This window comes from Arachis hypogaea, chromosome 10 (assembly GCF_003086295.3).
Source record: "Arachis hypogaea cultivar Tifrunner chromosome 10, arahy.Tifrunner.gnm2.J5K5, whole genome shotgun sequence".
Taxonomy (NCBI): domain Eukaryota; kingdom Viridiplantae; phylum Streptophyta; class Magnoliopsida; order Fabales; family Fabaceae; genus Arachis; species Arachis hypogaea.
Genome location: NC_092045.1, coordinates 114,820,879 through 114,848,865, shown reverse-complemented (window position 1 = coordinate 114,848,865; position 27,987 = coordinate 114,820,879). Strand labels below are relative to the sequence as shown.

General features: G+C 30.6%; 4 protein-coding genes across 11 annotated transcripts; 1 reads left to right on the top strand and 3 right to left on the bottom strand.

Moving 5' to 3' along the window:
* The first annotated feature begins 519 nt into the window (after window positions 1-519).
* Window positions 520-6,298, top strand: LOC112716916 (putative pectinesterase/pectinesterase inhibitor 24). Its single transcript, XM_072204339.1, has 5 exons — window positions 520-788; window positions 1,218-1,595; window positions 2,855-3,340; window positions 4,593-4,916; window positions 5,946-6,298. The coding sequence occupies exons 1-5, from the start codon at window positions 605-607 to the stop codon at window positions 6,296-6,298; spliced, it is 1,725 nt and encodes a 574-aa protein (XP_072060440.1). The 5' UTR covers window positions 520-604.
* On the bottom strand, window positions 5,893-13,587 carry LOC112716915 (probable pectinesterase/pectinesterase inhibitor 47). 2 transcript variants are annotated; one of them, XM_025768965.3, is made up of 4 exons: window positions 12,725-13,491; window positions 8,751-9,108; window positions 6,920-7,608; window positions 5,893-6,292 (listed from the first exon to the last, which is right to left on the bottom strand). In XM_025768965.3, exons 1-3 carry the CDS (start codon window positions 13,430-13,432, stop codon window positions 6,920-6,922), a joined length of 1,755 nt encoding a protein of 584 aa, XP_025624750.1. In that variant the 5' UTR covers window positions 13,433-13,491; the 3' UTR covers window positions 5,893-6,292. The 2 variants fall into 2 exon arrangements, with proteins under 2 accessions (XP_025624750.1, XP_025624749.1); XM_025768964.2 differs by lacking the exon at window positions 5,893-6,292 and having other exon boundaries at window positions 6,649-7,608; window positions 12,725-13,587.
* Window positions 13,588-15,493: 1,906 nt separating this feature from the next.
* Window positions 15,494-21,686, bottom strand: LOC112716914 (protein FAR-RED ELONGATED HYPOCOTYL 3). 7 transcript variants are annotated; one of them, XM_025768962.3, is made up of 9 exons: window positions 21,368-21,686; window positions 17,133-19,338; window positions 16,976-17,047; window positions 16,691-16,762; window positions 16,327-16,386; window positions 16,182-16,250; window positions 16,065-16,109; window positions 15,856-15,965; window positions 15,494-15,754 (listed from the first exon to the last, which is right to left on the bottom strand). In XM_025768962.3, the coding sequence occupies exons 2-8, from the start codon at window positions 19,299-19,301 to the stop codon at window positions 15,909-15,911; spliced, it is 2,544 nt and encodes an 847-aa protein (XP_025624747.1). In that variant the 5' UTR covers window positions 19,302-19,338; window positions 21,368-21,686; the 3' UTR covers window positions 15,494-15,754; window positions 15,856-15,908. The 7 variants fall into 7 exon arrangements, with proteins under 7 accessions (XP_025624747.1, XP_072061651.1, XP_025624748.1 ...); XM_072205550.1 differs by having other exon boundaries at window positions 15,494-15,777; window positions 16,991-17,047; XM_025768963.3 differs by having other exon boundaries at window positions 16,991-17,047.
* Window positions 21,687-22,917: 1,231 nt separating this feature from the next.
* LOC112716912 (ABSCISIC ACID-INSENSITIVE 5-like protein 2) lies at window positions 22,918-27,552 on the bottom strand. Its single transcript, XM_025768958.3, has 4 exons — window positions 27,280-27,552; window positions 25,273-26,163; window positions 25,086-25,157; window positions 22,918-23,466 (listed from the first exon to the last, which is right to left on the bottom strand). Exons 2-4 carry the CDS (start codon window positions 26,077-26,079, stop codon window positions 23,383-23,385), a joined length of 963 nt encoding a protein of 320 aa, XP_025624743.1. The 5' UTR covers window positions 26,080-26,163; window positions 27,280-27,552; the 3' UTR covers window positions 22,918-23,382.
* Window positions 27,553-27,987: the final 435 nt, after the last annotated feature.

Sequence of the window (27,987 nt, the reverse complement as noted above, 5' to 3'; positions counted from 1 at the left end):
TAATAGTGATAACTCATATGTAGTTGTGTTCATATGAAATTGATAATTAAAAATCATTAAATGTTAATTTAGTCAAATATATGAAATCATCTAATAATTTTTAACTATTAATTTTACTTGAAAACAAACTGTATGTGAATTTTTACAAAATTAAATTTATATTTTTTTATTCAAGTGTTGTGTGATTATTATTGTTCTTCTTCCTGCCACTAGAGAATTATGTATATTATTATTGCTAAGTTGTAAACTTGATATACACTTAATTAGATGATTATAAATGAAGAGTTATTTACACTATGAATTCAAAATACCAGCTTAAAGTAGATGGTTGCACACTAAATTAACAAAAAAGTCAAGCTCAGGCACTAATTTAATTGCAGAAATATCATTTCTTCAAAAATAAACACTAACACGTCCAATGTCATTTAATTAAGAAAAATGAAATTGGTCAACCAAACATGACAAGCACTTAACCCAACATGCAAATATGAATTTAACAAAAGTGACTCGCACGAATAAACATGTCATACCAAACTCTTCCTCTCATATATGTATAAATAATATTCATTCACAAAACTTAATACTCATCAAATTAAAGTTAATCATGTCTTCATTCAAATCATACGGCAAAGTTGATGAACATGACCAAATGCTACACCAAACCCAAATAAAAACCCGAAAGAGAATCATAATCATAAGCCTCTCCTCAATAATCCTCGTTGCTGTTGTCCTTGCTGCTGTTTTTGGAATTCTCAATAATTCTCGTGATCATAACTCACAACAAGATGGTACTTATAATAATCTCTTCTCCTCTTATATTATTTTTGGGTACTAAATTTTATTTATAGAATTCAAATATGAAAAAATAAGTCCCACTATATTCTATCTCTATTTTTAGACAAATTAAAGATAGTCACACAAAAATTCTACTATTTTCAGTTATTCAATTAAAAAAATCTTATAAAATTTATTATTTCGAGAACTATCTTAACAAATGTTTTTAAGTGTTTCTGATTTGTTCGTATAACTTTTTTATGGTGGAAACTCAGGTGTAGTCGATTTCACGTTAAATTGATAACTGAGAGCGATTAGATGATTTGACTGATTTGACTAAATTTTCATCTAACGACTCTCACCTGTCAACTTCACGTAAAGTTGATTGAGTTTCCACCCTTTTTTATTATTAATAATTTTGGAGCAATTATTGCGAAATGAAGGCGGTTCAGTGCTGGCGACGTCGGTGAAGGCGATTTGCGACGTGACATTGTACAAGGAATCATGTTACAGTAGTCTGAGCTCTGTTGTGAACTCATCAGCAGGGGAGGTTAAGCCAGAGGAGCTATTAAGGTTGTCCATTAAGGTGGCCTTAGAAGAAGTCTCAAATGTTGTTAATAGGTTTTTCTCTTCTGATAGTGGGGGGCATAATGGACATTTCCAAGGCTTAAATAATGATGGTAGGGCAAAGGAGGCTTTAGACAATTGTAAAGAGCTTTTGGATCTTGGAGTTGATCATCTTAATAACTCTTTGTCTTCTGTGGATTCCTCTTCCCTTTTTGACACCTTTGATGATCTTCAAACATGGTTAAGTGCTGCAGGTATGTATCATACATTATTTTTATTTCAAGGTCAAAATAGCAGTGTTATAAAAATTGAGCCGGACCAACTGGTTGAACCGGAAAATTAGAAAATCGGATTTTTATCCAACTCAATTTAATGTCTTGACCGTTTAAAGTAAAAAACCGGTATAATTTGTTTGAACCGGTTAAAATTGATACGAACTACAGCTAAACCGAACCGGTTAACTCAGCTTAGGTATTTTGTTAAAAATGCTACCATGAGGTTTTGACCCTTGCACCTCATGTATGGCTAGACATACTTCCACTACCAAACTAATTGTCTTACTACAAAGTGTGTTAATAATTTTATATATTAAATACCTAGTACAACTTAAAAAGGAATTTTTTTGTTATATATAATTATTCATATAATAATATAAAAACTCATATTATATTATAATTTATATATAATTTAATTAAGTCAAATTTAAGTTATATCAAATATTAATTTTATTTTTCAATAATAATATTGTATTTTTTATTTTTATTATTAATATTTTTGTTTTATCATAAGTTTATATATTTATTTTATTAGAATTTATATAATTACTAAAATAAATATTAAACATTTTAAATATTTTTATATTAAAATATTAGTAAATATATTTTTTTTAATTTTAATTTTAAATTTTTTACTATTTTATATTTATTTATGTAAGGCTGATTCTATTAGTTGAACTAATAAACTAATAAATTAATTGATTCGATTCTTAGAACTATACAAAATAGAATTAACTTTTGATAGATAAATTATGTTCCAAAAAAAGTTGAATATCCATTTTTACTCAATGTCAATGAAAATTACTTCAAAAAATAGATTGTTAAAGTTGCAAAATTAGTGGAGAGTTAAAGGTTAAAGTGAAAAGTAAATAAAAAAATTGGTCACCAAATCCAATTTGATTGTATTTTTTAATTAGATTAATAGACACTATATTTTCTAATTTAAAAATACTATTTATATACTAAAATTAATCACTAAAATTAACTGGCTAATATAATCATTTCTAGTTAGATGTCAAATATCATTATTTTAAATAAAGACTATTTAAATTCAAATATTACAAATAAAAATATTTATTGATCAAATTTCTTTCGTATCTAATATAATAATATATTATATATTAGATATAGTAAATTATATTAATAAATTAATCAATCAACTTAAATGAGTTAATTAAATATTATTCGTCTGTTTAAATAAATATTAATATCTATAAAACTACTTGATATATAAACAGGTACATACCAACAAACTTGCATTGAAGGGTTTGATGAAGAAAAAGAATCACTAAAATTGAATGCAACAAACTACCTTAAAAACTCAACAGAGTTCACCAGTAACAGCCTGGCCATCATCACATGGATGAAGAAGGCGGCCGCAATGACCGTGAGCCGGCGGCGGCGCTTGCTAAGTTCATCATTTCCAGAGTGGCTTAGTTCCAAGGACAGGAAGTTACTTGGAAGCAAAGAAGAGAGTAATATTGTTGTGGCCAAAGATGGGAGTGGGAAATACAAGACAATATCGGAGGCATTGAAACATGTTCCAGAGAAGAGTAGTAAGAGGACAGTGATTTATGTGAAGAGAGGAGTTTACTATGAGAATGTGAGAGTTGAGAAGAACAAATGGAATGTGATGATGATTGGTGATGGCATGAATGCAACTATTGTTTCTGGTAGCCTTAACTTTGTTGATGGCACACCAACCTTTTCATCTGCTACTTTTGGTAACAATAATCTAATTCTTTTTTTTTCTATTTTAATTTCTTTTCATTATCTACTATATATATATATATATATAGTTGTCTTGTATAAAATTGATAATTGAGAACATTAAATGATGATTTAGTCAAATTTGTTAAATTTCTCAAATATTAATTTTATATAAAAACAACTATGTGAATTTTCACCAAATAATAAGATGACTCACATACAGTTTTTTTTCGTATGAAATTGATAGTTGAGAACCGTTAGATAATGATTTAGTCAAATTTATCAAATTATCTAACCAAATTCTCGAATATCAAGTTCACATGAAAATAATTGGTGTAAGTTTTTATGAAATAATAAAAGATAATTCAACACATTCAATTTGGTGTCCTAATTTCTATTTTTTTTTATTTTTCCATTAGGTAGTTAACAATTGATGTGCACAAAATATCTAATAAGACATTACTAGCTAGTATATATTTTTTTTCTTTTTAAATTACTATATAAAGAAATTTAGTTTGCATAAAAATCATAATTATTTGTAAGGCTTGTTTGGATGATATCTTAAAAAAATAACAATAATTTGATATTTGAATATTTTATTCAAATGGGTATGATGACAATATAATCAAACTATTTTACAGCAATATAATCAAATTTTTTTATAAACACCAAATATATATTTTTATGATGTACCAACATGGGACACAATATAACACGAGACACGTGGATATACGAATTTTAAAATCCTATAAGATACGTAGATACGACATATATATAAAATATAAAGTATTTTTTAGATAAATTATAATGATACTTTAATATTTTATTAATATTAAAATACAAAATAAATTTTTAATTATTTTAATATTTTTTAATTATTAAAAGTATTTAAAATATTTTTATTTTAATAAATAATAATATATATTATTTTTAAACTCATTTCAAGAACACGTAATAGTATTTAGGTGTGTTCAAGTGTATTCGAATTTTTTTTTATTATAACACGGTTAAACACAGCAAACAACATATCAGACAAATATCAATGAGTATCGTATTTAAAATGTGTTCTATACATATGAACACAGCAACTTAGCAAAGTGTCATACTTCATGGATATATAGTAGCTAATTTTTAGCATTCATATAATATAATTGAACATTAAAAATATTAAATACATAATACATATATTTAACATACTCAAACTTTGAATAGTTACCTTACCTCTGTTGAATAAAAGATTGATACTATTCATTTTGTTTATAAAAGCTGTGTTTGGGAAGAATTTCATAGCAAGAGACATGGGATTTAGAAACACAGCTGGTCCACAGAAGCATCAAGCAGTGGCACTAATGACAACTGGGGATGAAGCTGTTTACTACAGATGCCAAATTGATGCATTTCAAGACACACTCTATGCTCATTCCAATCGCCAATTTTACAGAGAATGCAACATTTTTGGTACTGTTGATTTCATCTTTGGCAACTCTGCTGTTGTCATTCAAAATTGTAACATTTTCCCAAAGTTACCAATTCCTGGCCAGCAGAACACCATCACAGCACAAGGCAAAACTGATCCCAACATGAACACAGGTATATTCTATTTTTTATTTTTTTTAATTGAATAAAAACAATAACTATACTCTGTGTTAGTTGTTAAAAAACTGATGGGGATAGAAAAGTAATTACACTTATTTTTAATATTTAATGGTAAAGAGATTGCAAAACACTTCAAAAAATCTGTTACTTTTTTTCCCCATATAGTCCTTGTCTTTAAACTCATAATAGACATATATAATTAGATTCTATTGATTTATTAATCACAACTCAATAAAAATGAACTTATATATCCATATTTATATATCTTGGCGACTGTTTTTTATTGATTTCTTTTTAGGTGAAAACTCAGGTACAGTTGACTTCACGTGAAGTTGATAGCTGAGAGCCGTTAGATGAAAATTTAGTCAAATCAGTCAAATCATCTAACGACTCTCACCTATCAACGTCACATGAAGTCGACTGCACCTGAGTTTTCACCATCTTTTTATTATTAAATATTTTTGTTATTATTATATCGATAATGCTAGGAAGACAAAAAATGTCCGAATTTACCTAATTATTGCAACAATTAATAAATGCTAAATAAGGTAAATTATGGCTATTTTTGACTAATTTTCTTTGATTACAAAATATTTTCGTTATTATATATAATAAAAATATTCAATAACAAAAAAAAAACCAAAATATGTTTTATTTAGCACTCATTAATTGCAATAATGCTAGAAAAAAAAACCAAAACTTGCATTATTTAACATTTATTAATTACTACAACAATTAATAAATGTTAAATAAAACAAATTTTGACTGATTTTGACTAAATTTTTTTGGTTACCAAATATTAATGAATACTAAATATAATAAGTTTGAGCTTTTTTTTTTTGTCTTCCTAACATTATTATAACGAAAACACGAAAGATTTGACGTACAATTTTTTTCTAAATTATCTTTTATTATATATAATTCATAAAAAAATATTAAATTAAAAATCCAAATTAATCAACATAGAGTATGCTAGTTAATGATAGTGATAAATTAAACAATTGAAATGTATGAACATGGCAGGTATCTCAATACAAAATTGCAAGATTTCAGGCTTTGGGAACTTGAGTTCTGTCCAAACATACTTGGGAAGGCCATGGAAGGATTACTCAACCACAGTGTTCATTAGATCCAAAATGGAAGCTTTAATTAACCCAAATGGATGGTTACCTTGGGTAGGAAACTCAGCACCAGACACCATCTATTATGCTGAATTTCAGAACTATGGACCAGGGGCTTCTACAGCAAATAGAGTCAAGTGGAAGGGCTTGAGAGCTATTTCTTCTAAACAAGCTAGCAAGTTTACAGTCAAGACTTTTCTTGGTGGCCAAAGATGGATTCCTGCATCTTCTGCTCCTTTTCAGTCTGATCTGTGACAACCAACATTCTTAATTATGATCAGATGCAAAACTTCATTAATTCCTTTCTCATAATCATGTTTTTATTATATTTTTTTTTGGAATAAATTATGATTTTGAATTATAAAATATTTGAACACAGACTTTGAAAGAAAGTAACTAATTCAAACACTTATTCCTTTGCATAATTGAGTGAATATCAAAATTAAAAATCAATTGTGACTATTTTTATTTTAACACAAATAACAAATTCTCTTAGTCACCAAAAAAAAAAATTAACAAATTCCCTCAACACTAAAAGAAAGAGGACATATCAATCCAATGTGCAAAAAATTAATCTGTCACATTAATCATAAAAAATAACCATCTATAGAAATTATATATTTTCCTTCCTTTCATTACCAATTTTCTTCCATCCAGAATCCAAGCATTACATACATAAATTTATTATCCAACAAATAAACAATACAATTCTCTATTTTTCCTATTATTAACTTCTTTTTTCTTTCTTCTAATAATTCAACCGTGAATATTCGCAGTGAAGTTGATAGTAACAATTTAGTCTAACTAACATATCAGATTATCTAACAATTTTCAACTAACAACTTCACATGAAGATAATTGTATATAAATTTTTACCTAATTCAACAAGCCTTCAGTATAGGGTATATCTGTATCTGGAAGCCATGTATTCCCCAAAGTGAAATTAAGAACAGTAAAATTAGAAGCTTGTGTAGCATTCAAAAGCACATAACCAGGCCAATGAACTCTATTACTAGTGTTAGAACCAGGTCCATAATTATTGAATTCTCCATAAAAGAGAGTATCCAACCCAATTGTTCCATTCCATTCCAACCATCCAGAAGGTTCTATGAGATCACCAATATAAGACTGCAAATACACCGTTCTCGAATACTCCTTCCATGGCCTACCTAAGTAGGTCATGGTGGACGAAGTATTCAAGTCCGGTGCAGCACTAATGCTGCAGTTATGGATCGAGATTCCGGTGTTCATGTTAGGATCGTTTCTTCCCTGAGCAGTCACAGCATTCTTTTGATTGGCCATCGGATTTCTGGCGTAGATGTTGCAGCTTTGGAAGACTACGGCGGCGTTGCCGAAGATAAAGTCAACGGTGCCGTAAATGTGGCATTCTCGGTAGAATTGTCGGAGAGAGTGGACGTAGAGCGTGTCTTGGTAGCCTTCGAAGCTGCAACGGTAGAATGTGGAGAGGTCGGCGTTGTTTCGCACAGCCACGGCTTGGTGTTTTTCCGGTCCGGCGGTGTTTCTGAAAGTAATGTCCACCGCAATAAATCTTTCTCCGCTAACAGCTGCATTAATTCATTTCAATGTATTAATAGAAGGGTACTCTACTATACAGATTAAAGTGATATAGAGAAAAAATAAATTTGGCACTCTACTATATAAATTGAAGTGATATATTGAGAAAATAAAATTTTTTTATAGTTATTTTTTATTATTTTATTGTTATTCAAAGTGTAGGTCCTATTTTTTTAATTTCTCTTTCATCCCACAAAAAGAAAGATATGTAAACTTATATCTTTACTATATAATTCACTTTAATGCAAAAGGAATGTTCTCCTAATGACGCGTAAAACGTCTCTTTGTACGCTTACATGTCGCATTATTATTGAACGTATTAATGAATCGGCTTAACAAATTAGAATAAAATTAATTTTTTATAACAATAATAAATCTAATTTTTTTTAGAAATTTAATTATATTTTTAAATTTTTAGGAATTTAAATGTCTGCAAAACAAAAAAGTTAGGGATATATTTGTCTTTTTATCAAAAAATTTAAAGATATTTAATTTAGATTGTGTAATTTGATCGGATTAAATCGGATTTAATAATTATAATACAGAAAATTGGGTTTATTATTGTTACTAGAGTTAAATCTCAATTTGACCCCTGAAATTTAGTCCGATACTCAGAATGACCTCCACAATTTCGACGGCCCAATTAGAACCCTTAAATTTGCAATCGATTGCAAATTTAAGGGTTCTAATTGAGGCCAACGAAATTATGAGGCTCATTCTGAGCATCGGATCAAATTTCAGGAGTCAAATTGAGATTTAACTCATTGTTACTATAATAAATTAATTTTGTTTTGGTTTATCAAAAAATAAATTATTAACCAATTTAATAAAAATGTCTAATAATAACACGACACATGTAAATGTCTTAAAAAAAACATTTTTAATGTCTTTATTAAAGTAGTCTCCTAATACAAAACATCATATAGAATTGTTAAATTCAAAAATGCCTTTTTTTCAGTTAAAGAAAAATTGAACATATTTTATGTGGACCTAAAACTTGTGTAAGAGAAAGTTTTGCCAATTTTTACATGTGTAGTTCTACAAACAAATTTATGTCTTTCTATATGATAAAACAGATTATTGAAGCAATGGTTTATGGTTAAATTAAGAGAAGGAAGAAAAAAGTGGTTACCAAAGGTAGAAGAATTGAAAGTACTCCAACCATCAATGAAACTATGATTGCCAGTGATAATAGTGTTGTTGATACCATCTCCAATGAGCAAAATGTTCTTCTTTTCTTTTGGAACAACAACATATTCTTCATAATACCCTTCTCTAACATACACAACAAAATACCCATCTTCTGGCCTTGTGTTATTTGGTGCAGCAGCAATGGCTTCTCCAATTGAACTGTAGTTATCACTCCCTTCATAATGGCTCACTATCACAAAATCTTTCAATAGAATCCCTTGGCTTTTGCTTTCTTTTAGAATCCTTTCGCTTCTGCTACAATTTGAATTCTTCTTGCAACTATACTTTGTTCGAAGAAGCTGCAATATATTAATAATTAATCAGTTTTTGTCATTCTGATTTTTTAATTAGCAATATATCATTTTTTTCCAAACATTTTTTTAAAATGTCATTTTTTTTTATAATTAACTACTCACATATTTCACCTTTTTATCATCGGGACAAACCCTCTCAATTGTTAAAAAAAATTGAGGAATGATCTCTAATCTTTCATTGCTCTTTTTCTTATATTTATTTTTTGTCCCACTTACAAAATTAATGGTGAAAAATCACATTTTACTCTCTCAATTGTTAAAAAAATTGAGAAGATCCATTCCCTAGAGACGATTGATTTAATATTTTATTTTTAATTATGATTTTTTATATTAATATAGACAGAGTAACATGTCGCGCGGTAATTAATTAAAAAAATAGATTTTAATAATAAATTTAAAAAAAATAACACATTGATATTAGAAATGCCACATTATAATAAGAATATATAAATGAAAAATTTTCAAATATACTTGAATTAATATTATTTTAATAATTTTAACAGTTAATTTTAACATATTTTTTATAATTGAGATTAATAGTTAAAACTACTGAAACACTAGTAATTTAGATACACTTAAAAATTTTTCCATATAAAACTTGACACAGAAGTTAGGCAACATAATAGAAACCAATCTTACATTTGATGATGATTAGAAAAATAATGCAACAAGTTTAGCAAAGTGTGAAAAGGTTTTAGCTCATTAATAATTAAAGAAGCTTCGTACCAACTAATAATTAATAAGAATCAATCATTTGATGATGGGTTGATCACTAAAAAAAAAAAAAAAAAATAGGCCAAAGTACATTACCACATGCTAATAATGGCATGCCTCATATATATATAAGGAATATGGCACGTGATTGGTTTGGTTTGTTGCCAATAGCTTAAGCAAAGAAAAGCAACACCCCACGTGATTAATGATAGATTTGAACTATGTCCTTTCATTCAAAGTTCAAACCTTGTGCATAACCAAAATAGAAAACAAAGCTCACAATGTTGATACAAAACCAAAGTCAATCAACCATGAAGCATGTTGTTGGTCGCAAAATATTTTCACATTTCTAAAAAATTTTATATTAAGAAAAAATGGTTCAACTAGGAAACAAATTAGGAGGGAAGCCAATTCCAAGTTAAAAAACAGGTTTGTTATATTTTTTTTTGTGCTATCCTAATTTTTAAAATTTTAAAATAAAAAATAAAAGAAATTAGCTTAATTGACTTATATTATAGTTGGCTTTTTGAAAATTTTTTAAACAAATATTTTGACGTATGATTTTTAATATAAAAGTTTATAAATATAACAATATAAAGTTAATCAGATGTATGCATAGGTTTTTGAATCAGTTCATAGTAAAATACTTAATCATTTTTTATTAAGAACAAAATATTATTTTAATTATTAATATTTAAGTTAAATCTTAATTTCATCTCTAGTATTATATTTTATTTTTATTTTATCTTATTTCTATTAATAATAATGATATAAAGTCTTACTGTTTGTCTAATCTTATCAGATCATTGGGATAGAGAAATGGGTTACGTTGAACCTCTAATTAAAATACTGATTTATAATAATAAATTAATTAATAATGCTATAGCAAGTAGACAAGTAGTTGATTGATTATAAGGTTATGTACCCACCAATCCAAAGTAACATTATTGATGAATCAATCATACTAGCTATAAGACTAATATAAAATATATATTAAAAATAAGTTAAATTATATATATAAAAATATATGTTAGTTGATTTTAATATATAAATAGTATTTTCATTATTAAATAAGAAACAAAATTGTACGTAAGACATGGTCAAAAAAAAAAAAGAAAAGAAAAAGAAAGCTAAGCCAATTCACAATAACTAACATATACAATAATTAATCATGCTTAATATGTGATTTGGATGTAATCATGTTCTCTTCCAAATGTGAAACATAATCATATCATACCCTTACTTTGCCTTATCCTAAGATAAAGCTTTTTGACCCCACCAAGAGGACACTTGGGCATCGTGTTTTTGTGTCCATTTGCTAAGCTTATTAAATATGTCAATACAAAAGAAAAGTTATGTATATCATGAATTTAATCCGATTTAAATAATATAAAAATAAATAATTTTTAAATATTTTAAATTTATTATAAAAATAAATTAGACAAAATTTAGATACCAAATAATAGAGAGAATAAAATTCAGCATTTTCCATTCTTAATATAAAATTTATCTTATTTAAAATTTATTAATTATTACAATAATTAATAAATATTAAATAAAACAAATTTTAATTCATTTTAACTAAATTTTTTTTGTTACTAAACATTTTTTATCACTTAAACATCTCAACAAGTCTTGGTCATTGTTATACCCATCATTATTAAAGTTGTCTCACTTTCCTTTGATCTCTTTTAAATTTCTCATCGTAATTATTATTTAAAAGGTGATGTTTAATTTATTAAAAAATTAAAAATTAATATCTAATTTAAATAATATAAAAATATAATTTTTAAATATTTAAAATTTATTATAAAAATAAATTAAATAAAATTTAGACACCAAATAATACACAGGATAGAATTCAGCATTTTCCATTCTTAATATAAAGTACTTATTGTATGTATATGCCAAACTAATTAAGCATTTGTCTGTATATATAAGGAACATCTTTCAATTTGAACATCCCTTTCATTTTGTAGGAAGTAATAATTATTCAACATCGCTTTCGAAACACTTCTATATATCCGATCATGCGCTTATTATTATAAATTAAACAATTATCTTAGCATCAGTAATATTTAATTTTCTCTCACTTTGAATTTTGGTATGTGATCACACTTAACTTTGGATATAATATCAATTTCATGATTATGAATCAATTGATGTGGAATGAATGCATGGTACTATAAGTAATTTATGGTGTTTTTCCTTTCCCTTAAGTTTTCAAATTATTTTATCTTAAGAAAAAAATATTGGAATCAATATAGTATTTAATTTACCGAAATGCTAGGAAAAATTATTTTATATTAAGTTATTAACATACATACAAAATAGACAACAACAAAAAAACATATATACAAAATAAAATTAATAAAATTTTTAAAATTTTATTAACTTCACTCATAATCAATTTACTAATAAACTAGTCTCTACAATAATGTATTACGTTAATATTAAATAAATAATTAATAAAAATGAAACTTCATAATGCTGATACTAATTTGACTATTATATATTTTTTTAAAATATATTTTTTCGTATTTTGTTTTCAACAAGTTAAATAATTATGGTTTATTTTATTTAATAATTATTTTTTTCAAATGTACATAAAAATATTTTTCACATAACAATGTTCGTATATAAAAATAATATTTCACAATACTTAATAAATCATTAATCATAAAAAATTAATAGTTAAAAATCGTTAATACTTATTAAATAATTTGACAAATTCACTAAATTATTAATTTTACATAAAATTAATTACACGCAAATTTTTTTAATATGTATTTATATGATATCATCTTTATACAAAAAAAGTTCAAAATAAAGGCTAGAATTCACAAAAATATGAAGAGTTTATAGAAATATATAAATGGATTATTACCTTAATGAGTTTCTCAAGTGGCTCCCTAACCATAAAGTTCTTGGTTGGAAGGCCATGTTTGCGGGTCTTATTATTATTCTTCTTCATGTTCCTATCAAGAGCCACACTCACCAACCCAAGCGACACACTGTATAATTCTGTGGCACCCTTCAACGATGCCGCGAGCGCGTTACCTATCCCACCTTTCGTGGCCACCAACCCATCGTAGCATGTCTCGTGATTGGTGGCCACGGCGCTGAGATAGCTCTCGATCTTGTCGACGAGCTCTGCGGCGCCGTTGGAATAATAATAATCATTGTTATTAGAATTTTTTAGCTCAGCGGATATGGACGAAAGATAGTCCACGTTGAGCTTGTTGAGGTCTCTGCAGTCGACGATTGTAGAGACCTCAGCATTGTTTAGAGAGGAAGAATTATTATTGGATTGGCGATTGTGGCGGTTTAGAAAGTCGTTGAAGACTTTTTTGAGTTTTGTGGCCTGTTTGAGACTTTGTTTGATAGAAAACTTGCCGTAACCGTACGGATCAGAAGGAGAGTTTCGAATTGTGGAGAGAAGGGTACGACATAGTTTAGGATATAATGTCGACTTGCACGCAATAGAAGAAGAAGACGAAGAAGGAAAAGACGACAAAGATAAAGAAGAAGATGGTGTGAAGAACAAAAGGAAGAAGAAAATAGAAAGAAATAAAGATATAGATAAAAATGACATTTTTTATTTTTTATTTTTTATTTTTTTTTGGAATGTGATGAGTGTGAGAGTGAATAGAATAAGGTGAGGGATTTATAGGAGTTGGAGGTTGAGAGTGAGAATGAGAGGGGGACACAAATACGCGTAAAGAGGAGGGAGTTTTGTTTGTCTTTTTCAAGAGACAAATTTTTGTTTTGGAGAAAAAGTAGAGAGGAATATTATGGATGGTAAGTATGATTAAAAAATAAGTGAGCAAGTTAAGTTGTATTAAGGAATATGTGGGTGAAAATAAACTTAGGTTGGTTGAGTGGTCAGTTCATTCGTTCGCTTAAATAAGTGTTGGAGGTTCGAATTCCGCCTTGTGCATGTAGCAACTTATTTACCAGCGACGGATACTCTTAAATGGAGCTCAAATCCGTAACGGAAAATGTTACATTGTTATTACTTTGTAAAATTGAAAAGGTATTACCATTTGTGACAAAACCAATGAGTGCAAAATGGTTTGAAGTGATGTGGGGTGTGTGTCGGTGTGAGGAATGAATGAAAAAGAAAGAAGGGGAACGTGGAAGGGAAGACTTTAACGAATGCTAATTATTATCTATTGGTGGTTGTTTTGGTACAAGCCACCATTTGTTACAAGTACTTCCTATCCATGCAATTATTACTATTGGTACAACTCAAAAATAAGAGTTTCAACAATATATATATGTTAAAGGCTTTAGTTAATATTATTTTAAAAAATTTAACTTTTAATATATTTCTTATGTATTTATTAAAATAAAGGTTTACATTTTTATTAATAATAATTTTAATAAATATAAAAAAGATTAATTATGTTATTAATTGTAAAAAATATCAATAAGTTCTTAAAAGTAGTATAAACGATGCAATTTTAGCTGATTTGTTTATCTCATCTTTTTTTTTTCTCAATTTTGTTAATCCTATCAGCGAAATTGCATTGTTTCTTAATTTTGCAGGCTCATCTTGCAAAATTGAATTCCTTACGAAATTGGAGATATAATACACACAAAATGTAATTATTTTTATTATCACTCAAATTAGAAAATAAAATTTTTTATTTAGATAAAAAATCCTAAATTCCCTTAATATTATAGACTCAAAACCTAAATTGTATGTACAGAGAGAAGTTCTATCACTAGTATAAAATATATGTTAGAATATAAATATATATTAAAAATAAATTAAATTATATATATATTTATATATAAATATATTTGTGACTAATTTTAACATATGGATAACATTTTCTTAGTTGCCCACGATAACGTTAATAGATTGCTGCATGCATAAGACAAAATTTGAACTCCGATATTTACTTAAACGAATGAGTGAGTTGACCACTCGACCAATCCAAGCACATTACGTATAGTGCCTAGTTCCAACTTCGCCAGCCCACATCCCACAAACCTCCATCCAAGTCAATGCGACAACTATTGTTAATAGCACTTCTCTTGTTAGAGGCAGCGTGCATCCTAATGACAGTGACCAGTGCCCACAAACTCTTCTTTTTTTCTGATCGATGTGGAATAAGTTGAGGTTTCTTATGTTCACATTGAATCGAAGATTATTGGTTCATGGAAAATGCAGACATGCAGTACTCTTGATTGGTTCATGGATGTTGGAAGTCCAAAATTCCATTGAATTGAAGAGTCAACCACTTATTAGCTGTACCCAACTTTCGTTCTAAAAGTAAAACCTTGTGAATTGTGTAAATATTGAATGCATAGTCACTCTCTAGGCTCACACGGAAACTTTATATAATATGTAAATACACAACTTACAAAATAACATGGTACCAATAATGTAAAGATAATATTATAAATAGTTAAATAATTTGCCATATTTAACTCAATTATCTAATAGTTTATAATATCATCCTTACATGAAATATCTACCTACAAATAATAATACGAGAAATGAACACCTAATTTGATTTATGCCCATACTCACATAAATGCTATCTTTAACTAAAAAAGAGACATGATTCCTAACCTGAATTCCTTATTGTTTCTTCCACAAAACACAAGGCAGAGAGGAACGTGTGCAGGAAAAAAAAGGAAATCATAAATAAGCAACATTTACTCTTTTGAAGCAATGGAAAAATAAGAAAGCATGCTAAGTAACAAGCACTTTCCAAATTGTAATTTTTCCAGGTAGCCTAAGTTATTATAATACAACAATCTCTATCCAGCATTATTAACTTAACATATATTTATATTACAAAATATTGGATTTGGAAATTCCCCATTTTAACTTGAACCGTGAATGATGTATTCCGTTATCTACACCAAGATAAGCATCCAAAAGTCCTTGTTTCCCAGCCTATCAATATAAAACATTTCAATCTGATTGAACTGTTAATACTCAACAATATATTCATTTAACCGTAAAAATAATGGGTTTGACATTAATATGTCAACTACCTTCATGTTCTTGTTTTTGGTCAACTCAACTACATCTAAAAGGATATCAGCATTCATGCATGCCTCGACGGATCCTCATGCAACTGCGCTGCTCTTACATTCGGATCATCCTGCCACGAGAACCATCATGATATTTTTCTTCAGAAATAAAATAAATAATAAATAAGGATAGCTCTTTTCTAAAACTGAGTTTCAAATTACATACTAACCCGGATGCCATATGTGAAACCTGTTCGCAAAAAATCCAATTGTGCCTGCAAGTTTAGACCATATAAGAACCAAACAACCTTAAGAAAAAAACTTTATCCTTGGCAAAATAGCCTTACCAGATTTGGCATGCCCTGGTGCGCACTATAATAACCGTCGTGACTTGTTGGTATTGAACTTATTGGTCCCTGTGAAGATATATAAATTATTTAGTAGTCAAAATAATTATTTAACAGAACTCAATCAAATTTCTTCTATACACACCAGTCCCTGAAGAGTCTGCTGATTCCCGTAAAAATCATCTCGCGGTCCCATTAAGTTCAACTAATCCATCAAATAAAGCAAAGCTTTAGTTAAACATCCACATACAAAATTAAATGAAATCAAACAAACTGTATAGTTTCCTGACTGATGGAATATATGAGAACAGTTTCAATGCTTTGATAGTATAAAGCAATTTTACAGTTTATTTACGATAGTGTTTAGTTATTCACACTGATTTGATAGTTTCTTGAAATTTTATCAGTTGGCAAAGTAAAATTCAAAATTACTATGCACTGTTCGGAGCAAATAAATCAAATCCTGTTGCATAATAAAACATGAGAATTATGGAGTATCATATTCATACCATTCCCTGCACCTGTTGTTGTGTGCCGTAATAGCCATCAAGGGTTACTGCAGCTCTTGTGCTGAACTTGTCCTGCAAAAGAAGATTCCTTTTAGCTTTAAGAGCAATTTGCTTCAAGCAAATATACACATTATCCATATAACTAAGTTGGAGTTCCAAAGTAATATTTCATAAAATTTTCCCTCAACGCAAACATTTCAAATCCCAATTTGCAAAACACAACCTATATTTCCTTAACAACGTAGTATAACCAGTAAATAAGATCACACAATTTGAGAGACTAACAGCGGGAGGACAAACCATTTGTTGCATGTTGTCAATTGCTCCAACAGTCAACATTTCAGCCTCAGCATTCACCTGCAAATCAAAGGAGAGATCAACAAATGAAAAAAAAATAATTATATAAAATCAAGATGTTGCAGTACAGTTATTAACAACAGACCTTTTTCTTTTTAGCTGGATTTTTCTTTTTGTTTGACTTGCCCATATTTCTACTTTGGGTATCTTCTTCAGTAGAAAGCTGAGCATGAGTGACTGATGTACCAACTTCCATGGGACTCTTGCCAGAATTATTAACGCTCACACAACTTTTTTGTGCTTCGTGCAGTGCATGGACTGCAATACTGTAACTCTCTTGTGAAAGAGATCCCTCTTCACTCAGTTTAAATGCTCGCTGACATAAATCATTGTATCGTTGCACCCTTGCCAGCATATGTTCAGACTCTTCTCCCATTATATTCCGGACCTTTGCGTCTTTGGTCCAGCGTTTCAAAATATAATGGGATGGGATTGCAGAATGGCCAGAATATTGCAGAACAATCAATATGTGTCGACAAAGATAGCCTCTATATTCAAATAAACGACATATACAAGACCATTCTGATTTTACTTGATTCACCACAACAAAGAAGTCCTTATTTGATTGCATGTCGTGAACCCGATGAATAATAGTGGTCTCATCTTGTCTGTCAGCTTTAGGATGACAAGCAACTGCACCAACAACCTCAGCTTGAATCTTCTTGAATACAGCATGCGTGTAAACCCCTGCGACACTCTTCTCCAACGGCGAAGGAGTTTTCAATGTTGCTACTTTATTCCAGGTATCAGAATCTGCTTTGGCTTCCTCTTCGTACCTGTCTTGCAAGATTGCTTCATACAATTTAACAAAATCTTGCACAGAGGTCTTCTTGTGAACATATTTGTCAAAGTAATAATTTACACTTTCCGATCGTTGGACAGTAGACATACCACCTAAGAAAACATCCCTCATGAATGTTGGTGCCCACAACTTACGATCTTCATATAGTGACTGCATGCATTCATCCTCTCGAAGTTCAAACCTATCAACAATTTTCCACCATCTCTTCTCAAAGTCATCACTGGTCAATGACCTGTATATGCATTTTTCAAATTTCGCCAAAAACTTCTCATGTTTTTTAATTACATGAGCCATATTTTCAGATATCTTACCCACAATATGCCATAAAGAGACACAATGACAAGCACTAGGGAATATATCTGCAATAACTGACTTCAAAGTCTTGTCATGTTCAGTAATCATCACTTTTGGAACTTGACCACCAACTCCTTTCAGCCACATCCGCATCAGCCAAGAAAAAGTTGCGGGACTTTCATCGGATATTAAGGCACACCCCAGTAGTATAAATTGATAGTGCTGGTTCACTCCAACAAAAAGTGCAAGAGGCATCTTATATTTGTTTCTAACATAAGTGGTATCAAATGACACTACATCACAAAAGTTGGTATAGTCATGCCTACTTTTAGCATCAATCCATAGAATATTTTTCAGTCTTTGATCATCATCAAGATCAACTGCATAAAAGAAGTTAGAGTTCATATTTTGCATCTGTACAAAAAAATCCAGCATGAGTTTAGCGTCTCCTGATTCAAGGCTCAAATTCCGTCCTTTATCAAATGGATTCTTTTCATTCTTGAGACCAACCACAGTCTTGTATTCAGCAAACTGTCTGGCCATTGCAGCATACATTCTTCTTGTTTGTTCACTGACTGCTTGGGCTGGTAAAAGCTCATGATTATGCTCCTTCACAAAACTGTGTATAACCCATTTTCCATCATGTTTTCTTTTCACGTGCATACTTGCTTTACAGTCAGTCTTGGAACAAGATCTTCGACCGGTTGAATTTTCAGAATCGGGCTTGCTCTGTCTTGCACGTGGTCGATTGAACGATTTGTCATATTCTCGTTTTGTTCCGTACCTAGAACAAGCAAACTTTGCATCTATGAATTCTCTTGATGTTTTGGAGCGTCGGCTATTCTGTATTGCAGTGTTGAATCCCATTGAACGAGCATATTCTTGGTAGAATGAATAAGCCTCCCCATGAGACTCAAATTCCATGCCAGAAAGTGGCTCAAGATTAGTATCTTCCTTGAATATTACCATATCAAGTGTGGGCGAATTCAAATCACCACCATTTAGAGCTTGTAACTCCATACCAGGATCAACCATATTTCTCCCCTCCATAGCTCCATTATTCAATTTTTCTTCACCATCCAATATGTTATCAATTGTAGCTGTTTCTTCATCCTCTTTATCATGTTCACCAGAAGGTAACCTAAGGTCTATATCCATGTTCAGAACAGCTTTCTTCTTGATGATATGAAGGGTACTGAAAAATTCTAGCACATATAAATCATGTCAAGCCATCAGAAAGATCCAGTTCAATTTTTTTAATATATTCATTGCCTAATCATGTGATTATGGGTTGTGAAAGAACTATAGAAAACAAGGCAGATCATGAGAAGAAATTTCAACTTTCAAACAACTTGAGGGGAAAACAAGTAAGATCCTGCTAGTGTTTAGGGATAAGTCAGGCAACCTTTGTTTAAGATAACTGGCAGTATAAGGGTATAACCTGAACATAACTAGCAGATTATCATTATAATAGGAATCTGTTAAAAAAATCTGCAACCCTAACTGGTAACCAATGCTCTTATTTTGGAAGTCGGTAGCTTGACAATTTAGAAAGGGTCCAAAAAAATCCAATTAATGTCCTGCATACAGGCAAATGGCTGCTGTTACAGAAGCTATGTAATTTGTTCTTCAGTTTCATAACATGAACAGAAGAAAGACTCAACATTTAATATCCTGAATAGATAAGGAGGTCCTCTAATAAGAGAGATAAAAAAGGAAAAATATAATTACAAAAGCTACCACCCCTCTACTTCTATGTTAGAAAACATTAAGATAACCATCTGCTCTAGACCAAAAATATATGACAAATTACCTAATCTTGTTCCACATTAACTGCTAAGCTATAAACGTTTCATTAGAAATGTGCCATGCTCAAAAGAAAAAGAGGTGATATACAAATGTGGATTGTGGAATACATCTGCTTCATGATAGTGGTACACACTGCATCCTTAATGATATTGTCAACAGATGTCCATGGCACCTAAGCATGTTCCTACGTCCTACTCTATGGCATTGACATTGTGACCATAGGAACAACTATCCAATTGGTTTGTGATGTCAGTTTTCAAATTTTGACACAATCTGGAAGTGGATTTTGGTCCATTTGATCTCTCTTTTCATCACCAAAACCAATAGTTAAATAACATTTTTATTTGACCACAAATCGAAGCAGTAAAATGGTACTTTACTTAGTTTTAATCTAATTTAGTTTTTTTTTTTTTTAACAGAAAAGTCATTTAATGTTTTACTGTAAACTCTCAAGAAGTTGGACTTGCAGCAAACTTGGATATGATGATTAAAACTTGTGGATGCAAGTAAGGGAAAACAATGGCTACAGTTACTAGCCAGCTTGTGCTACTTTGTTTATTTTAAAAAGTGAAATAACATAATAGACTTAGGAAAAAGACATTCCATGAGAAGTCATGACACGCCAATGAAATGGGTTAGAGATTCCAGATTTCCATCTTAAAGATGAGAAACAGCTCATGCAGCAAACTGTTACAGTTTAATTTGGATTAAGAATTAGCCATTTAATTCCAATGGTTTGACCCACAGATAACAACCATCTGTTAGTATTCATTAAAGTCAATGAGTCTAGTGGTGCAAAGAGTCATATCTCTGAAACTTGTTAATCATCATATCATATCATATCGGAACAGACCGACTCTCCAAAATCTTTCGAATACAAAACATCCCTAGAACATTTTAGATTAAGAAAAGAACACTGTCAGTATCAACACAATTTAGACTCCTCCACATTCCTTTGTGCCACAAGTCAAATAGGATAACCTCCAAACATTATAAGGTCCAAACCAACAGCTATTTTTTAACTGTGAGGCTTTTTTAATCCGACTCTCTATTTTAACATTATAAACAAACTACAACTAATAAATTCACCTCCTTTATGAGCACACTTCAACCCAACAATGTGTCATCAACAAAAACCATTAGTTACCCTTGTAACATGATACACACTGCCACCACCTCATAAACTGTACCAAACTTGCACCAAAAAATACAAACTTCCGAACCCAAATTCTAGCTCACAGTGCACTGAATTTGAAGTCTTGCATCTATCTATCTAGTAAGTTAAAGAATAGCACAAGAACCTAAAAGCATTGTATAAAGCATAAAACAGAACAAGAGCAATTCAAACAGAGTTACACAAAAACAGAATCAGAGAGAGGGAGAGGGGGGTTAGGGTGTGTGGAAATTGAAGGTACCTGAGAGAAAGAAGAGAGATTGATGATCTGAAACAGAAAGGGATGAAAGAGGGTGAAAGTGAGAGAGAGAGGAGGGAGAGTCGGGTTCACGCGAGGGGCATGAGCGAGTGGAAGAAGAACAATCCCCAAATGCGTGAGGCTTTAGGGTTTCAAAGACAACTCGCGTTCCTTCTTTAACCAATTCGACTCTTCTATAACACTTCCCTCTCTCACCGCTCTCGTCGCACGTGTCGCGCGTGCCCCTTACCCTCTTTTTTTTTTTTTTTTTTTTTTTTTTTTTATTCTTCATTATGATTTCCCGCTATAAACTATAAAGCTCATATAAGTGTAGCAAAATTTTTAATTTTAATATGTAGTTAATATAAAAAGAGAGCCTTTCACAAATAATTATTTTTTAAATTCATTACTTAAATAATCTTGTGAAACTTTTATTTTAGATTTAAATTATAATTTATTTTACTTGTATACATAGTTAATATAAAAGGATTTGTAGTACTAACAATTATTTTTTAAATTTATTACTTAAATAATCTCACAAAATTTTTATTTTTAGATTTAATTTATGGCACAAATCATTGTTTTTCGAATTTATTACTTAGATAATTATTTAAATAATTGTATGACTTTTTTTATAAAAAGAAGTGTAAAAGATAAAATTAATTTTTTATTTTTTAAATAAATAATCTTCTGTGAGAACTAGACTATTTAACTTTGTGATGATGTTACATCATTTGTGTAATAGGTAGGCTCTCTGATTAATCCTAAATTACTAATTTTTTTTTTAGGAGTTGGATTTTTAGTGAAAAAATCTACTATTGCAATTTTGGTAGTTATTACTATTTAGTTTTTAAGAATAAAAATGGCATGGGCTTTTACAAACCCGTTACCTGTCGATATTTTATAGGGACGTATTTGAGTTTCTTCTCAATTTATATAATAGGTTGATCATGTTTATGTTACTGAAATTAAGCCCATCCTAATTTTCTCCCGTCTCTTAGACTGCGTTTGTTTACAATTATAAATATAGAGTACTGTCATCAAAACACAAAAAATATAAAATTAATATATTTTATGTTTATTTTGATAGAAAATACAACTTATTTTTTATTTTATTATTTTTATTAACTTTTTATAATTATATTATTTTCTAAAATTTTTGAATAAAAAATAAAAATAAATTAAATTTTTTTAATTTATTCTAATTTATTACCAAACACTTTATGTATTTATATCTTTTGTGCCTTATTTTTAATGTCTTGTCATGTTGTCAAAATCAAAAACTGCTCTATAGAATTGGGATTGGCTTAAAAAGATAAATAATAAATTTCAAGACTTCAGAAAGTTCGGAAACTTATGAGAAAGATAACTTTCTGGGTTTAAAAAGAGGTTCACAAACTTCTTTTGGTCTGATTTCAGTCTCAATTATTTACCTTTTAATATTTTGTTTGTATCAAAGAATTTGGATAAGCTGTAAAATAATTATAATGTAAGTAAATCAGATTGTAAAACAAAAGTAAAGCTATCTTAAAACATTAACACTAAAAGACAGATTTACTTGGAAGAAGGGAGTATAAGAGTATTGCATTTACATAGAAATAATAAAAACCTTTTTTGTTATTTGGTTGGTATTTTAACTTTGCTACTCAATCTTAACATTCATAATAAAAATAAAAGATTGTGAAGTTCAATTTACAAAGCTCTAAGCTGCTTGCTACTAAGAGAGTCACAAAAGTCTCAACAACTAGTTCTTTTCACATTCTCTATTTTTACTCATTAGCATCACAATTTTCACATGTTAGAGATAACTTATCTTTCAGAGCTTGACACTTTTCCTCCCCCCATTGCCACCACCGCCACCGCCACCACCGCCGCCGCCCCCCCGCCACCCCCACCCCCTCTTTTTTCTCCCCTTTTTATTTAAACTGTTATCAGGAAAGGCAACCTAAAGCACCAACTAATACAACAGCTTTGGTGCCTTTGATTGACTACCCTGCCTCCACTTACAGGTACAGATGTCAGAACGACGCAGATGATGTTCGGCGAATCTGATATCGAGGTTGGGGTGGTGGGGGCGCACTAGACAACAGGTTCTCTAGTTCCTGCATGTTTAGGACAAAAGTTAGCGGGCTAGTTGAAAATGGACAAGGAACTACGAATGTAACAAGATTAAGACAGCAGCATGAATGTAACATAAACAAGATTTCTGTGTGGATTGGGACAGCAGCTTGAAGAATTTGTAATCTACAAGTAGAACCTTTAATAATCTTCCTACCAATTACTTGCATTAAAAAAAAATTTATTGAAGAAATCTTCTTCTACCTCTGCAAAGAAGAGCAGCCTTAAAGGCTTAGTTCAATTATGTGCAGTAACAACTTATGTGTATGCCGTGCAGCAGAAGTGAATGTCATTTTTTGGATAAAACATTAAGTGAATAATTTTAGCCCACAGAAAAAATAAATTAAGAAATCAAGTTTCTTTCACAGAGAGAAGATTGCTATCTAATTCAAGTATAATGAAGAGACGCATCATTCAAGAGTACACAAATGCAAATCTTTGAAGGAAGCAAGAGAACTTAGAGAAGCCTTTTCCATGAATAAGAACAGGGAAAAATTGGAAGATAATAGATTTTAACAATTCAACTTCAGCTAAGAGTTATTTCCAGATACGTAGGGCACAGATCTCCTAAGTTCAATATTGTGTGAGGGAGTTGACCTGAAATGACAAATACAAGGAAAAATGCAATTGCTGAGCCACTTCCCTGAACCGGTGAGGCCTTTTATTTATTTACTTATTTATTTATTTATTTCATATAAGGCATTTCCTCAATTCTCTCTGCTCATATCTTCCCAGCCAGATTAGAGAACTAGCAGCTCTCTATATGTAATGAATTTTTCCTTTTAAAGCACAACATTAATAAACCAGAGATTTCTAAAATATCAATCATATCTGTCTGCAACCCACTTCACTAATCAGTGTTCTAATAGCCGTAAAAGTGTTAAAATAACATATTTTTGTTTCTTTTGGATTACATTAAGGGTGCATTGGGAGCTCGCATTGGAGATCTGGTGGGGCAATCAAGTTCCCAACATCACCATCCAACCAAATCTGTTGACTAGGTTGGTTCAATGCCAAATTGCACTACAGCACTACTGGCTCAAGTAATGAAATTACTCGTCAAACCATGTAATAAATGATGCTGTTTGTTGCATTGCACTTTGACTTGTAAGGAATACACATGCATCAGATAGTTGAGGAATACACTTTTCATGGTCAATGACTCTAAGATTTTACTCACAATTAGAAAACAATGAAATAGTATGTCAAGACCTCGTAATAACATTTTAAGTTTAGAGAGAATTAATAATGAAGAAGAAATATAGATTGCTCATATCTTATCTTGAATATTAAGAATTGATATTATCAATCAGAAAATAACACCATACATTCAGCGCTTAAAATTATAAATCTAGGAGGGCAGCGCCGAGCACATCACTCCCACCTAATAGGACGTGGGTTGGGGAAGTGTACTCGGCTTACCACCACAAGTAGATAGGATGTTTCTTGGATTTGAACCCGTAACTTCTAGGTCACGGCATAGCAATCTTACCATCGTGCTAAGTCTCACTATCACATTCATCACTTGAGAGTGACAGGGGACTAGGGAAGTGGGAGCGGGGATTGAAACAAAGTAAAAAATAACTTCAAAGATGAATCTAACCTTCCGTTTCCTCAGCTTTTCATTTTCCTCTTCCAGGCGCGACACCTTATTCTCTAATTCCGTTGTGTAAGCCTATTTAGTCATCAAGGTGAAGAAATTTTATTAAGGGAAAAGCTAAACATAGAAAAGGAACTCCATATTATATCACATCAATATGACACATAGTTCAAAGAAAGAGAAAGGTAACCTGCTTCCTTGCTCTAGATCGGGCAGCAGATTCCCGATTCTTGATCATCCTCTTCTGCCTCCTTTCCACCGTCTTCTCCAATATGTCCTCCGGTGTGCCCCTTTTCCTCCCAGGTATCTTCGTATCGGACAAGCTTCCCATCAAAGGTGAAGGCATTGCCACCTGACCATCAGCATATGGAACATCCAAAGCAGCACCAGCCCCCATGTGCAATGGCTGTGCTATGTTCTGGCCAGCCATATACATCCCCATTAAACTTTGCTGAGGATGCTGATACTGTGGTTGTGCATATTGCATCATTGGACCTTGTGGAGGGAATGGTGGTGCTGTTAAATTAGAATCAGCAACAGCTAAAGGACCAGCACTTTTAGTATTACCCGATGCTTCAGGGACAATCCCGACCCCTGCTTTCGCCAAGAAAGCCTCCAAGGTCATCTCTCCCAGTGTAGCTTGTCTGTCTCGAGGCTTCTTCTCGTTGTTATCTTTATGTTGCTGGATATCTCTCCATACCTCATCAACTGTCTTCTTGCCAAGCACACTAGTTATCGATAGACTAGCTTGATGCTGCAGTGCAGCTTGATTAGCTTGTGTTGTGCGGTCAATTTCCATACCTATAGACTGGTTGGCCTCAGCAGTCCATACATTTTTTAGAAGCTCATCAAGGTTCATACTAGCTAGGGGTTTTCCTAAGTCACCTAATTGATTCTGAACCTCATCGAGCGTAAGACTGTACATTGAGTTTTGCCGTGCCAAAGGCTGAAGCTGTGCATGTTTACCATTACTTTCACCACCACCTTGAGACCCCATAGTATGGATCCCCCAGTAACCAAATATCAATGATAAAAGTTCACTTCATATTTCATAAACCGAACATGCTCACAAAATCCAAGCCTGAGAAACATTTAGCAATGGCATTTGTGAGGAGATCAGCATAAAGTTCATATGATCTGTAGTAACCACAAGCCTTTTGCATGCAATCTAACAGAAGGCAAATAAGTAACTTGTGTTTGTTGTAACCTTATAATTATTCCATTTTAATTAGAAGGACAAAAAAATGAAACAAAAGTATTGAATCCATAGACATGCACGGCTAAAGCAACAATGTTCTTTAACGATCTTAAATTCTAAATGCACAATTAATTTACATGATTTTCTCCATTTATTAGTACAACGTAAATTTCCTGTTTTCCCTCTTAACAAAATGTATAAAACCAATTTGAAAAAAGAAATGAATGAAACAATTAAAACAAGAAAGATTAACATAATTAACTACAAAACTAAACCATTAACTTGAAAAATTATGACTAATAACTTCAAAGTTATCACCCTCATTCTCAGAAGCAAAACATAAAAAATTTCCAGAAAACAAATATTGAAAAAAAAAAAAGAGAATCAACAATCTTGATCCATTGCATGCAGGCAGGCACAAAGATGCAGCAACATCAACAAAATTAAATTTGAAACCCTAAACCCCATATTTCCCTTTCAAAAACCACAAAACAAAGAGTCTCTTGAAAAATTCATTCCAAAAACCCTTTGGTCAGAATATCAGGCCCCAATTCCACATAACAGTTAAAACTGAGAGAAATTCATTTTTACAACAAATTAGAAAAAGGTACAGAAGATAAACAAACACATTCAATTATTTTTTCTTACAGGATCATCAGAAACACGAGATTAACCCCAAAAAGAAGTATTCACAATATTTGAAACACAAGATTTTTAGTAAACAAACTGAAAAAAACAGAGGAGTAAAACAGAGAGAAGCGTCATTTGCATGCAAGGAATTCAGAGTGAGCGCCGAAAAAGGAGAAAAATTCAGCTAAACAGGGCAACGAGATCAGCATAGAATTGGTTTCTCGAATGCAATGATGACATTCAGAAAATTAAAATAAATTACAACAATTAAGAAGAAGAACAAAAGAGTGAGTCTTAAGACATATCAATGTTTTGTTAAAAGGTGAAAAAATAGAAAATAAAAAAGAGAAAGAGAATAATGGAAAGTACCTGATTGCGAAACACCGATCTGAGAGTGAGTGAGTGAGTGAGTGAAGAGAAACAATGGGTTTTGGGAGAAAGATTGCAGAAAATAAATTATGAAAAAAAAAAAGAAAAAAAACTAAGTGTGAGAATGAAGAGAATCGAGTGTGTGTAATAAAAGTGGTGTGATCGGAGGAAAGGAATGACAATACCCAGGTTGGTGAGAGAGAGAAGTGAAGAGAGATAACCAAATGGCAAATTCTGCATTTCCTTGCAATTTTAAATATTCTCTCCTCCAAATGGCAAAACTTTAATTTCCTTGCATTATTATATGTTTTTTCTGATGTAATAAAAGACTTTCATTCTGCATTTTTTTTTTCAAAAATTAAGGGGGAGATTCGAACTCGAAACCTGTAGGTGAAGATGAAAAAATTATGCCATTTTAAAGTATTGCTAGTTAAGAGTTTCATCCTGCATTTCATTTCACTTTTTTATTCCATATAATATTGTATTAATATGCTAAATTTATTATTTAATTATCAATATCTATATCTATATTATATATAATCTATACAGTGTATATTGAAAATAATAATGGTACATAATAAATAAAATTTATCACTTTTTGTTAATAATTAACTAATTTTAAATATTATAAACTAAATTTTACATTTTAATTCTAATAATATAAAATATAAAAAAAACTTTTAAAATAAAAATATTAATAAATAACAT

What these genes read in the sequence shown, in the direction of transcription:
- LOC112716916 (XM_072204339.1), top strand. Translation starts at nt 605, where the DNA reads ATGTCTTCATTCAAATCATACGGCAAAGTTGATGAACATGACCAAATG. An exon ending in AACATGGTTAAGTGCTGCAG is followed by an intron (nt 1,596 to 2,854) that starts GTATGTATCATA and finishes ATATATAAACAG; the next exon opens with GTACATACCAACAAACTTGC. An exon ending in CTTTTCATCTGCTACTTTTG is followed by an intron (nt 3,341 to 4,592) that starts GTAACAATAATC and finishes TGTTTATAAAAG; the next exon opens with CTGTGTTTGGGAAGAATTTC.
- LOC112716915 (XM_025768964.2), bottom strand. Translation starts at nt 13,432, where the DNA reads ATGTCATTTTTATCTATATCTTTATTTCTTTCTATTTTCTTCTTCCTT. An exon ending in CACTTGAGAAACTCATTAAG is followed by an intron (nt 9,109 to 12,724) that starts GTAATAATCCAT and finishes AATATATTGCAG; the next exon opens with CTTCTTCGAACAAAGTATAG. An exon ending in TTTCAATTCTTCTACCTTTG is followed by an intron (nt 7,609 to 8,750) that starts GTAACCACTTTT and finishes GAATTAATGCAG; the next exon opens with CTGTTAGCGGAGAAAGATTT.
- LOC112716914 (XM_025768962.3), bottom strand. Translation starts at nt 19,301, where the DNA reads ATGGATATAGACCTTAGGTTACCTTCTGGTGAACATGATAAAGAGGAT. An exon ending in AGCAGACTCTTCAGGGACTG is followed by an intron (nt 16,251 to 16,326) that starts GTGTGTATAGAA and finishes ATATCTTCACAG; the next exon opens with GGACCAATAAGTTCAATACC. An exon ending in GTTTCACATATGGCATCCGG is followed by an intron (nt 15,966 to 16,064) that starts GTTAGTATGTAA and finishes TTCTCGTGGCAG; the next exon opens with GATGATCCGAATGTAAGAGC.
- LOC112716912 (XM_025768958.3), bottom strand. Translation starts at nt 26,079, where the DNA reads ATGGGGTCTCAAGGTGGTGGTGAAAGTAATGGTAAACATGCACAGCTT. An exon ending in GATCTAGAGCAAGGAAGCAG is followed by an intron (nt 25,158 to 25,272) that starts GTTACCTTTCTC and finishes ATGACTAAATAG; the next exon opens with GCTTACACAACGGAATTAGA. An exon ending in AAAAGCTGAGGAAACGGAAG is followed by an intron (nt 23,467 to 25,085) that starts GTTAGATTCATC and finishes CTAAACATGCAG; the next exon opens with GAACTAGAGAACCTGTTGTC.